The sequence below is a fragment of the Sturnira hondurensis genome, unplaced genomic scaffold (genome assembly GCF_014824575.4).
Source record: "Sturnira hondurensis isolate 20B ecotype Veracruz unplaced genomic scaffold, ASM1482457v3 Scaffold0000396, whole genome shotgun sequence".
NCBI classification, from domain to species: domain Eukaryota; kingdom Metazoa; phylum Chordata; class Mammalia; order Chiroptera; family Phyllostomidae; genus Sturnira; species Sturnira hondurensis.
The window spans coordinates 6,954,467-6,968,326 of NW_028073027.1; the positions used below are offsets into that span (position 1 = coordinate 6,954,467).

The 13,860-nt window shown below is 37.7% G+C and overlaps 2 protein-coding genes across 4 annotated transcripts in view; both read left to right on the forward strand.

Moving 5' to 3' along the window:
• The window catches only part of PLS1 (plastin 1), a 102,135-nt gene extending 92,568 nt beyond the window's left edge, over window positions 1–9,567 (forward strand). For both annotated transcript variants that reach the window (XM_037040245.1, XM_037040254.1), the window contains exons 13-16: window positions 185–318; window positions 776–899; window positions 7,686–7,810; window positions 8,060–9,567. In XM_037040245.1, coding sequence (XP_036896140.1) covers window positions 185–318; window positions 776–899; window positions 7,686–7,810; window positions 8,060–8,195 — 519 coding nt within the window. In that variant the 3' untranslated portion in view covers window positions 8,196–9,567. The remainder of the gene's footprint in view (window positions 1–184; window positions 319–775; window positions 900–7,685; window positions 7,811–8,059) is intronic.
• A 3,453-nt stretch (window positions 9,568–13,020) lies between these two features.
• The window catches only part of TRPC1 (transient receptor potential cation channel subfamily C member 1), a 68,410-nt gene continuing 67,570 nt past the window's right edge, over window positions 13,021–13,860 (forward strand). Inside the window, exon 1 of one of the 2 annotated variants that reach the window (XM_037040272.1) lies at window positions 13,021–13,669. In XM_037040272.1, the coding sequence (XP_036896167.1) occupies window positions 13,495–13,669 (175 nt within the window). In that variant the 5' untranslated portion in view covers window positions 13,021–13,494. The remainder of the gene's footprint in view (window positions 13,670–13,860) is intronic. The other variant, XM_037040281.1, reaches the window with a different exon arrangement.

The window sequence follows — 13,860 nt, forward strand, 5'->3', positions numbered from 1 at the left end:
CTTCAGCTTTAAAGTTGGAATCATTATTTTCTTAATTCCACTGGGTTATTATGAAATGAAATTCTGTAATATAAAGTTAAGGCATCACCGTAGTTGTCTTACAGATGACTGAACTAAGTACGCAGATTCAAGAGGTATAACTTTTAAAATTTGTTTTTATACCAACACTTTTACTTATGTATAGATTGAAAACTGTAACTATGCAGTGGACCTGGGGAAGAATAAGGCCAACTTCTCCCTGGTTGGCATTGCTGGGCAGGACCTGAATGAGGGGAATGCAACCCTTACGCTGGCGTTGGTGTGGCAGCTAATGAGAAGGTAAGGGCTGGTATGTTCATAGCAACACTGTGAGTTTCCTTCAACAAATCATTTGAACTAAAATGTTAATTCATTTTGAGGAACAACAAACAGAAGAAATATACCATGAAAATATTAATTGTTAAATGATTTACTGTCGACAGTTATCTCTTTGCAAATAATTTTTCATTTAAAAGTGGATAAATCTCTAGGAGTAATCACTGTTTTCAATGTCTCTTAAAAACTGCTTTGTGAGGAGTTGTTTAAATTTTATTTCTAAATGCCATATTATAGTTTTTGTTTCTGATTACTGAGCTTTGTAACTTTGGAATGTAACTAAGTGCAAATACCAGACTATAATTAGAAATATTTAGTAGAACTGAAATATTTCTTAAATACTTATCTAAATATTGATATAAATGATGTGGGGGCAAATTTCACCCCTTTCAGTCTCAAATATACATCTTTTCTGTTACAGATACACATTAAATGTGTTATCAGATCTTGGAGAAGGTGAAAAAGTAAATGATGAAATTATAATTAAGTGGGTCAACCAGACTCTTAAAAATGCAAAGAAAAATACTTCTATTTCCAGCTTCAAGGTAATTAAAAGCTTCTTAAAAATTTTTTTGATAAGAAATTAAGTCTAGGAAGAAGTTTTTATTGGGAATTCTATTGGTTTAGGTTCCGAACTACATTAATTTATAACTCAGGAACACTTTTGCGTTTAGGCATACTAATTATTTGGTATGTGTAAATCAAAAGCATACAGTTTGAATTCTTAGGTTTTCGATTGGTTGTCTTTTTGAGTATAAATGCAGGTTAATATTATCAGACTCTGATCATCTAATCTTAAAAAAGAAATAGAATAAAGCCAAAAATTCAGCTGTCAGATGAAAAAGATAGTAAAAACACACTGTTTCTATAGGATCTGTAATGTTTTGTGCTCCCTAGCAGCAATCTCAGAATTCTATTGACATCATTTCCAAGGCATAACAGAGCCAGCCAAACGGATTCAAGTGGGAATTGAGAAAACTGGTAGGAAAAAAAAATCTTGTCATGTGGTTTCATAATGGCACTTAACACTCACTTCCAAGCATTTGTGGTTGATTCATAAAGCATTCAAAATGTAATTTGCACATACACACCCACTAATTTTCATGCATCTTCATTGTTCGCTTTTGCATGCAAGCTGCTGTTAGCTACAACTAAGCATGTCTGCTTATACATATTCATTCAGTGAGCCTCATGTTTGTGATTTTATTATAAGTGAAAAATCAGCAATTTGTATTTTTTAGTGAAATAAGAGTGTAAACAGATGAATCCCTAAGTTCTCCTAAGAGTTATCTACCCATCTTTATTCTCATTGCCTTTGCTCATATATTTAACAACATTGTAGAGCAGAAGAAATATCAGAAATTGACAGATTTTGTCTTCTCATCTTTACCAAACACTGAACCCCTGTTGTCTTAACAGGACACCTGGAGGTTGGCAGAGATGTTGTCTGAGTCCTAGTTTGAATGTGTTTTTTCTTTAACATCATGGAAGGAACTAATGATACTGAGTTTTTAATGTTGCTTATTAAAAAATATGGCCATATTAGTCCATGATATGTCTTTTCATATTTTACACATAAAACACAACTTAAAAATGTACAATAGGAAAGGGGACATGCAAAATTCTCTGGCAGTTATTCATTAAAATTGCTTTATTGAATTATACACATTTGTATATTTGTGAAAATTTTTAAGCATGTAGATAATTAAAATACAATCAGAAAATGTTTAGGAATAAATTAATGCATATTTATTGAGCTTTTACCATTAGCCACATTTCTAAGCAAAGAAGAAGACAGAGTATAAGAAATTAACTTGGCCCCCAGAAGGTTCACCATTTATTTGAAAGACAAATTTGTATAACTGAGAAGGAAATGATACTATAAAATAAATGATAAATATCAAAGAATTAATGCAACTAGTACTATGGATAAATCCAATTGATCATTTTCAAGAGAATGGCCCAAGTGAAGTGAAGAGGGATAGAAAGAGTTGAATTTGACTTGAGTACCATAGACAGGAAGGATTTGAGGTTGTGGAGAGTCATAAAGTTGAATTTGATTTAAGCACCATAGAGAGGAGGAGGGATTTGAATTTGTGGAGAACAAGAGGGATGTTACAAGCCACAAGGGGGTAAGAATAAAGGCAAGTCCAAGAAGGTCAGAAGAAATACTTTGGCTAGAGCATGGTTCCTAAGGGATACAATGCAAGATACAGCCTGGGCTAATATTGTGGAGGAATCTGGCCTCAACACAGAATGTTGGTAAGGTCAGTCATGCAGGGATAGTGACTGTTTTAGGAATACTGTTCTCAATGTGGTAAGCAGGATGTGTTGGGGGAAGAATAGTTAAAATCCAAGGACAGTGCATAAGAAGCTGAGGCTGAGAATCAAGGTGTGAAGTGAAGGATCTGGAGTCAGGGGCAGGCACTGAGAACGTTAAGAACGAAGAGTTATTTGCTGTTGTAAAAGAAGAAGTAGGATTTGGCTGCTTCATTTAGGGAAGCACAGGAGAGAGAGGAGTGAAAACTCTTGATTTGGAGCCTGGGTAAATGGAAAACAGGATAACAAAAATGGGATTTTCATGAGATGCAGCTGCCGTCTGCAATGAAGATGGATTCCGTTTCACGCTTGTTGCATTTGGTAATTTTCAGGAAGTGAGGAATTGGATGGAAGGAGGTACAACACTGGGAATACAGACTGGGTGGAAATGGGAGTACACAAACCCTTTAAGGGAGAGAACTCACCAAGGAAAGTAGCCTTGAGAGTATGGTTTCACTTACAAGTGAGGTGGCAACAGCACTTGGCACTTAGTAGGTGCTTGAGAATAAAACCTTTGGAGAATATAAATAGTGAAGAAACATGGCAGTGAGTGCTGAAATACAGTTGGGGTGGGAGGTTTTTTCCAAAGGTAAGAAGGCATTACATATTTGAAAGCTATAAATGGTACTAGTAAGAACCTATTAATAATAAAGGCAGTGCTATACCCAGAAATTTTAGAAAATACAAATTTACCCTTTTACTGGCAAAGTAATTTTCCTCACCAAGAATATAGGTAGGTAGTGTATCAGCCATAATAATAATCACAATTGCCATTTATTGAGTCTTATGTGTCACTATGCTAATGTGTCACTATACATTATCATTTCTTTTCCCCCTCAATTCTATAAGCAAAAAGATGAGCACTAGAAAAATTAAATAACTTGTCCACCATCATATATCCATGAAGCAGACAGAATAGCTGGATTTCACACCCAGATATGTCTAACTGCAGGATGAAAAACCAAGCAATGGTGTTCATGGCTCTGGGTCTGGCTTCGGTTCAGCCTCTTATTAGCTGTGTGGCCTATTGCTCATTCATTCCATAAAAGCATGGGTGATCAAAAGTAGGCAGCTGTATTGTGACATTCTTCTGAGTTCATAAAACTACTGTAATAATCATAACCTGCATGTCTTTTTCTATACAAACAACTGTAATCCTACTTTTGCCATCCCCTGTGTTCAAAGCTTACCCTGTGTCAGGTGCTTTGTTAGTCATAGTAGCTACACAATGCCCTCAAAGAGCTCATTCTTCAGGGAAAGAGGCAAATAGGAAAACTGGAATCTTCTGGGGTGTCAGTAATAACTATAGAAATCAGCTAAGTGAAGCAGTAAGCACGCAAGAAGGGCATGTGTTATGTAGAAATCTTAGCAGTTTATACTAGCAGCTGACCTACATCTCTTGATGAATAAAGCTGAATTTATTTGTTGCTTATCATTTAGTAGTTGTGTGACCTTGGGAAAATTATTAATTTCTCTGTGCCTCAGTTTTCCTATATTTAAAATGGAGATATTAGTAGTACCTATCTTCTGCGTTTGTTGTCAAGCTAAATAAGTTAACAAATAAAAAGTGCTCAGTAGTACGTGGCACATATTAGGGGCTCAATAAGTGGGGCTTCTTAAGCTCTCGGTACTGCCACTGTGTTAAAGGGCAACACATGCTGAAGGTTCCTGCAGGCTTTTCAGGGAACTCCGGCAGTCACACCGTATTCTCTGCACTTTGACCTTCAGAAACGACAGGAAGAATAATGGAATGGAATGTTCTAATGGGAATGCATATCAAATTAAGAAAAAGAGATGGTATAATTCATTATCTTGAAAAATCTGGCCTAACTGTAGGCTGGTTGTCTTTAAGATTCTACAAATTCATTTTATTTAAGTAGTTTCTTTATGAGTAAATTAAGGAATGTAGAAGGAAAATGATGAAAATACACTTATATATGAAACTAAATGTTTTGCTATAATCCCTACTCCTTTGCAAAAGTAAAATGTTTTTCACTGATAATATACAAATCAGAGGAGGTGGAAGATAGGCCTGTTTTCTTGGAAATAGGAAATAAGGGATCTCATATAATCTTTAAAACTTAAGTTTTCATTCAATTCTATAAAGTTTTTCCTAAAATGAATCACAAGGAAATAGGTGGAAAAATCTTTGCTTCCTCTATTTAAGTGAAGAAATATTTAAAATAGCACAAAGGGGTATAAACTTTCAGCTATAAGATGAATAAAATCTGAGGATCTAATGTATAAAATGGCGACCATAGTTAACACTATATTGTATAGTTGAAATTTGCTAAGAGAGTAGAACTTACGTGTTTTCATCATACATATAAAAATAAATATGTCAGTATAGGAGGTGATGGATGTGTTGATTAACTAGATGGGAGGAATCCTTTCACAGTGTATAACATCAAGACATACACTTTAAATATCTCACAACTTTATTTGTCAGTTTGACCTCAGTAAAGCTGAGAAGCAAAATAAAACACATGAATAATTTTCCCCAAACTTAAAAAAACTCTCACAAATATGCCAATAAATAATCAAAATACAGCACAATTATGACACTTTTCTGCTTTTGAATCACCACAAAAATGTTACGAAAAGCAAGCACATAGAAATTATAAATTTATTATAGTTACATTGATGTTAAATTTAATTTTAGAAAATATAATGGTGTACATCTAGAAAGCTTATTAAAAATGTGGATTCCTAGCCCCATCCACAGACTCATGAACTTGAGCGTAGGGATAAATTTATGCTTTTAACAAGCACCTCAGATTATTTTCATGTAGGTGGTCTGCAGACTATGTGTTGGAAAAACAGCTGTGAAATGCCAAAAAAAACAAATCCCAATTAGCAGCATGGGACAGACTGAAAGACCCTAATCATTTGTACCCCTCTATTTCTATCCCCCTCAAATGTTTCATGTAATGAACATTCCTGAAATGAAGAATATAAATTTTTCTAAAATTAATGCAGTAACTCATTGATCATGGCCCCAAGAGAGCAACCTATTACTCTATTTCAGTATTTTATCAGATATTAATTAAGAACAACATTTGGCTAGGAACTGTACTGGATCGTTTCACTTATATTATCTTAATATTCATAGGAATCCTGTGACATTTCCATTGTAATAATTAGGAAAGAATGTTTTGGCTTCAAGTAACAGAAACCTAATTTAAAGTGGTTTAAGCCAGAAGAAAAGTTACAGACCAATAGCAGAAATCCAGAGACATAGGATGGACTTCAGGGTTGGCTGAGCTAGTAATTGAAGTATGTCTTTCAGGACTCAGGTTTCTGTCCATCTCTGCTTTGCCATTTAAACCTCCACTTCACCCTAAAGCTGGTTCTCTTCTTGGTTACAGGACCGCTTGCGATAACAGAGGTTTTATCCTGTCATTCGCAGCTAGGAGGAGGGATTGCTGGCTTTCCATACTCTTCCTGGATAGGAAGGGCCTCATATTAAATTAAATCAGGCCCAAATTAAATCAATGTAGCTTAGACTCTATGTGGCTTAGACCAGTGTTTTTAAAACTTTTTTCATTATTGTTCACCCAAGAAGTCTTTTTAGACATTTTGTTCTTAAACACTCCTCCCCCCTGAAATTTTAACAACATAGATGTTACTGAACGTCATCTGTATACATAAAAAGAGTAACTTGATCACCCCACTCTCAGAATTTATTACCTAAACCAGGAGTGTCAAACTCACTTTCACCAGGGGCCACATCAGCCTTGCAGTTGCCTTCAAAGGGCCAAAATAATTTTAGAACTGTATAAATATAACTACTCCTTAACTGTTAAGGAGTTGAAATTACATTCGGCCCTTCGAAGGCAACTGCAAGGCTGATGTGGCCCCCAGTGGAAATGACTTTGACACCCCCGGCCTAGACTAATTCAGGACATGCCTGGGGCTGTGGAGGGGGTCAGCTTTCCTTCGAGCACAGATCCATGTGTGGGAAGTGTGGACACAGAGCAAAAATGTGAATTTTGTTCGGCTGGAGAAAGTTATTTAGTAAGGAGTGGATTCTGGATAGTCAGTGAACAGTGGCCAGTGTTCAAGCTGAGAGATAGAACAATAACTTGTGCAAGTACTAGTGAATGCTAAAATCACTTCAGACCAGGATTTCTCACTTCAACGGCAACGCTCTATCCATTAGAATTTAGCTGTAGAGAATCTTGGAGTGGGGCAGTTACAAGTTCAAATGGTGATTCTGAACTTACTGGCTTTGTGAACGAATCACTTGAGGTCTATGAACTTTATATTCTTCATCTTTAGGGATTAAATAAGCTGAATGTGTTAACAAGAATACTGCCTTTGTAGATGTTAGTTCCTTTCTACTATCACTTTTCTTTCTGACAAATATTAAGTGAAGGCTTAGGAATCCATGCTCTAAAAAATGTATTATTACCAGAATTGCAGAAGTATTCATTTAAAATTTATCTTCTTCTTCCTTTCAAAAGCTATTTATTTTTTATAGAATAAATACTGTAGTTAGCACACTTTAGAAATCATCATATCCATAAACCTTAAGTATGGTGACAACTCTACACTGTAAGCTCTGTAAAGATGGAAAGATAAGTATATTTTATTTATTCATTAATTTTTAAATATGCTTATTGATTTTAGAGAGATAGGGAGAGGGGGATGGGGAGAGAGCAGAAGAAAGGAAGAAGGGAGGGAGGGAGGGAGGGAGGGAGGGAGGGAGGGAAAACAAACAAAACATTGATTGATTATCTCCCATACATGCCCCAACCAGGGATCAAACCTGAAAACTAGGTATATGCCCTGACCAGGAATCAAACCCACAAACCTCTGGTGTATGGGATGACCTTCTAAACAACTGAGTCACCCCACCAAGGCAGAAGTGTATTTTGAATGGTTTGTGATTTGTGCTGGTTGCAGAAAATCTGAATGATAAGTATAAAGAAAATGTATAAATTGCTCTCGGTTATGTGATTATGACCTTCTACTCTGATATGAATATTCCTGTGTTCTTTATTTTTTAGGACAGATCCATTAGCACTAGTTTACCTGTCCTAGATTTAATAGATGCCATTGCACCAAATGCAGTTCGTGAGGAAATGATAAAGAGAGGAGACCTTTCTAATGAAGACAAGCTAAACAATGCTAAGTAAGCTTTTATGGTTTATGTTAGAACGTAGTGACTTTTTAATTTCTTAAATCCTTACAGGTAAGGTTACTATGTTCTTAAAATTCACATTTCTAAGTACGCTTTGTATAGGGAATGTGATTGAAGATTCATAAAAACTTAACCTTTTTTGTAAAGTTAAATCTTATCAATATATTTTGTTCTTTTGTTAACATATTAAGTGAAAACACAGTAGATACCATACCAAGATATCTTTCTTGTCTTTTCAAGATATGCCATTTCAGTTGCTCGAAAGATCGGGGCCCGGATATATGCCTTACCTGATGACCTGGTGGAGGTGAAACCAAGGATGGTTATGACGGTGTTTGCATGCTTGATGGGGAAAGGACTGAACAGAATAAAATAGACATTAAGTATGATTTCCTGCCACGTTAAACATATTGAATGCCTCACAGTTTACAGAATCCTGAAATGTAGTGGGTATAAAACCAGAGATTATTTGTATGCTCTAAACAGTTGTAAAATTCATGAATGAGTTCAATATCCTGTTCATACTAGTTAGAGTTTGTTGACCTTTTTGGTTAACACAATTAATTTACTAGTAGGTACTGATAGTAGAATATGTTCATCATCGAAGTGATATTTCATGATAAAATTAATTTCATTTTCTGAAAGTCTCATTAGAGCAAGAATAATTTCTTCTTTTTCATGGTTTAAAATAGACCAATACAAAATTTTTTGCAAGTCCTACTGTGTTTTGATTTGTGTGTGTATCTATTAATTTTGATCATGAAAATATTCAAAGTCATAATTCAGTTTAATCCCCCTGCTTTTTCCCCCTTTATGTGCAGTGGTCTAAAACTTCAACTTTCCTGTAAATTTCTGTATTATCTAAAACTTTTAAGTGACGAGTATTGTTCTATTAACATTAAATATTTTACTCATGAGTACTAACTCCTGAATAAACCCCAAAGTTCATTCTCTTATGTAAGAAGCCAGAGCTTTTTTACTTAAAACATAATTTTAACTGCATCAATACTTTACATATGCTAGCTGGGTAATGACAGGCAGCGCATATATGTTGGTAGGATGTCACTAGAGAAATGTGTGTATACATATTTTTTTCACCTGAATTACCTGCATTTTCTTAAACAGCATATATAATTGGTAAGTCAGCCAAGTATTTATTGTGACCCCCACTCCGTGTATACTTTTTAGTTTGTAGATATTTGATACATGAAAATTTCTTTTAGAAGTACTCATTTTTGATGTGCATATATTTTTCAACTGACTTCTTCCAAATATTGATAGTCAAACATTGGCTAGATAATTTCAAGATATGTTGACACTATAATGTTAGCTTCATATTAACAGATGCTAATTTTGATTTATACTGAAGCCCCAAATAACTTAGAACATGCCCACTGAATTTCTTTAGCAGAAAGCTACTATTTAAAATAGAGTATTTTCACATGTTTTTTCCCACAGCCTCTTACACGATGGCAATGTTTGGTTAATGCGTGTGTTACCTGAGACCTATTTTTGTCTGAATTTTTAGCAGTAGAGAGATTCTTTGCTAACAATTGAATTCAGAAGTCCACTTCCTTCCTCTCCCACTGTTAGTGGCAGTGAAACTGCTGTGCACAAAGAAACTGTCACTTTGTGTGAGTGTGAATGAGAGGTCTAACGCTCCTTTTTACCACTGATTAAAAGGTATATTTCGGTACAAGTGAAACTGCTCATGTGTTTAGAATAGAATTTTTAACTGAAGTTATCAACAGGTGGAACTATGAAATATATTCTTCTACAAGAGAGATTTCCTTTCCTTTTATATTTTGATGATTGTTTTCTTATATGACAATTAAGATATGTTCCCGCTCTTTTGTGAAATTATTTAAATCATGTTTTTCCTCTTCATTGTTTCACTGTTATATTTATTAAGTTATCTGATTTACATGAAATTTAGCACTTTAGTGTGTTTTCTCACAATGTATATTTAATAAAAATTCTGTGTATGTACAAATGTGTATTTATTTCATTTAAAGAAAAATATAACAACTGTGAAAATTTATCTCTCATAAGGTAATTTTCCAGAAAAGAGAAACCAAAATAATTAGTAAAATAAAATTCCTAATTACTAGTTAGTAAAACTAATTGTTAAACTAATTATTAAAACAAAAAAATATATTATTGTATTTTGCCATATATAATGTGCACCCATGATTTTGGCCAAAACTTTCAGGAAAAAAATATTTTGTTTTAATTTTTTAATTCAATTATTTATTTGTTTATATTTAGATAGTTGCTTTTTGTGTTAGAAAGGAATTTTAGCATTTATTTCTGAACACATGGTATGAGAAATTTTGCCTTCTAGAGTTACACTTTTAACACATAAGCATAAATAAAAGAATTTTTAGAAATTATGTAGATACAGAATTAGAACTACCCATGTGTAATGCATATCCTTATATTTCCCTCCAAAATTTGGACAAAAATGTGCACATTATACATGGCAAAATATAGTTGGGGAGAAAAGTGGTTCTATGGTCTTTTAAAAAAAAATTCTCACCTGAGGATATGTTTATCGATTTTAAAGAAAGGAATAAGTGAGAGAGAAACATCTGTCAGTTGCCTCCCACATGTACCCCAACTGGGGATGGAACCTGCAACCCTTTGGTATATGGTACCATGTTCCAACCAGCTGAGTTACCAGGCCAGGGCAGTTCTCTGGTCTTTTAACATGAACAATTCCAGTAAAGACCAAATGCATATTTATTACACATTTAGTTTGTGCTGAAGTAATTCTGTTGAATCAACCAATTCAATAACATAAATTTGTCTGTTGTGAACCAGGTATGATGTTAGCACCTGGAGATCCAGAAGGGAAAAAAATACAGTTTCATGATTTCATGAATTTTCTATCCATGGGAAGAGAGACACGATAAACAAATGGGAATTTTAAGTCATGAAAAACAAAGACAGTGGGAAAAACAAAACAGTAATGTGATAGAGACTGACTTGGGAACTGGGGTGAAGATTATTTTAGTTTGGGTGGTCAGGGAAGGTCTGTTTAAGGATGTGATATTTGGCCCTGACTGGTGTAGCTCAGTGGATTGAGCTTGGGCCTGCAAACCACATGATCGGGGTTCGATTCCCACTCAGGGCACATGCCTGGGTTGCAGGCCAGTTCCCAGCAGGAGACTCATGAGAGGCAACCATACAGTGATATTTCCCTCCTTCTCTCCTTCCCTTCCTCTCTAAAAAGATAAATAAATAAAATCTTTTTAAAAAAAGGATGTGATATTTGGACTAGATGAATGATGAGGAGCTAGGCGTAAGTGTTCAGCAGAGGGAACAAGTAAAGGCTCTGAAACAGGAAGAGGCTTGTAGGCATTTGAGGAAAAGAACTAGGCAAATATGGCCTAGTAGTAGTGAAGGAGAGGTAGGGAATTTGGAGATGTAGACAGTCTGTTACTTATAGGACTAGATTGGAATCTGGGTTTTCTCTCATCTGGAATTGGAGATCGCTCTTCTTTTGTATACTTTGGTAAGTTGCTCTGAGTAATGTGCTACTTCTGAATGTTGCATTCCATCATTCATTATAACTCCATCACTGGTCTCCACATTACAGATGCAAAATAAACATCCTGTAGGGAATGTTAAAATACTCCCACTTTGTGGTAGATAAAGAATGTGCCAGAGAAGCAAGAGAGAATCCTCTGCATTTGAGTTGATTGCAAGACTTCTGAGTGACAGGATGCACTTGCAACGCAGGCTTACTTTGAAGAAAACCCCTCTACTACTTTGGAATGCTTCGTAAGTTTATCCAGTAACAAAGGGTGGAATTCCCCTGAATTTAAGAAATCAACCCAGTAACATTGAAATTCTATGGGACTTAACTAAACCCAGAAGCTTGCGTAGACTTTAAAAGTGGTATGTATGGCTATGCGCCATCTGAATTTTTACCTTCAACCACTCAAAGTTTTGGATGGGGCTTGGTTGGGGTGGTTCTGCTAACTGAGTAAAAGTTTTACTGTATAAGCTCACACACATACACCAAAATATGTAGCACTGTGTTCACTGGCCAAAAACTAAAAATGAGCAACTTTGACATTCCAGCAAATACACAAACTTGGAACTGAACATTATAGAATGGGGGACATATATGATCTATTACAGATTTTTTAAAAAAAGGCTAAAATGATTCAATAGGTAATTTACTGTTTTGAAGTAAACACATGAAAATGTTTGGAAAGGTGGGCAATCCTGTCTAGCAAGGCCTCTTAGAGAAGATCTAAAGAAGGCTTTGAATGATGAGAAAGATATTTAAGAAATTTGGGAGTTGGTGTTGGCAGGGACAGGATGGAACAAAACAATCTGAACAGAACAAGATGTATTTAACTCAAATACAAGATACTTGGAAGTAAATTTATGTGTTGCCTTACAAACCTGAAGCATTGAAGGTACAATTTTTGTATGGTTGGTTGCAGGAAGCAGAAATAATTATTCAAGCCAAATAATTTCCAGGACACCCCCACCCCCCAGGTTTTAAAGGTGAAGGAATCAGCTTTAAGTAAAAGCTTGAGTAAGAAATTATTCAAGGAAGTAGCACATCTGTGCTTCAGTTAGCTTTTGCCTAAATAGTACTCATCTTTAAAACTAGATTTATAAATGTGAAGGTGGAACCATTGAAGGGTTGATGCAGCGTGGATCCTAAAAAAGTGCTTGCCCATGATTACATGCCAATAGCCCAGAGTTACATGCAAGTAAATGTATGGCATCGGGAATGCTACGGGTGGTTCTAACCACAAACGAGTTGTTAAAACAGGAGTCTTAAGAAATGCGGTATCTAGCCCAATATAAGTACACCAGGCACTTCTGGCCTCTTGGTGAGGCAGAGGACACAGGAATGTGAAATAATCTAACAATTCCACAAGAGGGTTCAACTGAACTTACGCTGTCAGCGACTCAACGAGCCACACCGCTGCGTATTTACTACTGTGCTGCAGGGAACAGCTGGGAGATCGTTTTGGGCTCAACGAGAACTCCGGGCTGTGCGCCTCCTCCTCGGAGGCAGCTGTCTGGCACTACGCAGCATTCTAGGAGCAGGGCGGGGCAGGGCGGGGCGGCCGAAGCCACGCCCCATGGGCAGTCCCCGCCTACCACCCAGCCGGGCCCCACCGCAGGCTCCGCCCAGTGTCACAGCTGACCTGTAGCGGAAGATGACGTGAGGAGAGTCTCGAGCATCTCTCCTGGGGACGCAGTTCTGCCTGAGGTTCTCACAGATCTGCTTCCCATTCGCAGAGTCACTTCTCGGAGCTTGTCATCCACTGCTTTCCTGTCCTCTACCTGGACCGGGCCGCCACCGTGCGGCCCCTGCGGCTCCTGGCACGGCCCCGCTCTCGGCCGCCGCCCTGGCGCCTGCCACTCTGTCGTCCCCGGACGGGCGAGGACCCGCTCGGCCGGGACGCAGGCGGCTGGGGAGGGGGCGCTGGCCCCGAGGCCGTGCAAGCGCCGCCACCAACCTGGGGCTGTCCGTGGAGGGCGAGTGCTGGCTCCCGGAGGACGCGACGCCCTTCGGGGCCAAGGGGCTGCGCTCAGAGGCAGCCCTGGGAACGTCCCATCCCTTTTCCAGCCCTGGGGTGGGACTGGGGTTGGAGTGTGCTGCGCCCCTGTCTGCTGGCCTGCCCCCTGCATGGGAAGCGATGATGGCGGCCCTGTATCCGAGCACGGATCCCTCGGGCGCCTCCTCCTCCTCCTTGCTTTCTTCCCCATCCTCCTCTTCGTCGCTGAAGGAGGTGATGGCGCTAAAGGATGTGCGGGAGGTGAAGGAGGAAAACACTCTGAATGAGAAGCTGTTCTTGCTGGCGTGCGACAAGGGTGAGACCTCAGCCCCTTCCTCTGCTCCGGATGTCCTTGCTTTCCACACCCTTAACCTTTTCGCAGCCTCAACTTGGGGCCACCCCCCCCTCTTTTCCCGCACACCTGCAGCTGGCCTGGGTCTCTTTTGGTGACGTCCAGTGTTTCGATGGTGGTGTGTGAGAGAGGACCCTACCTCACCCGAGTGACCT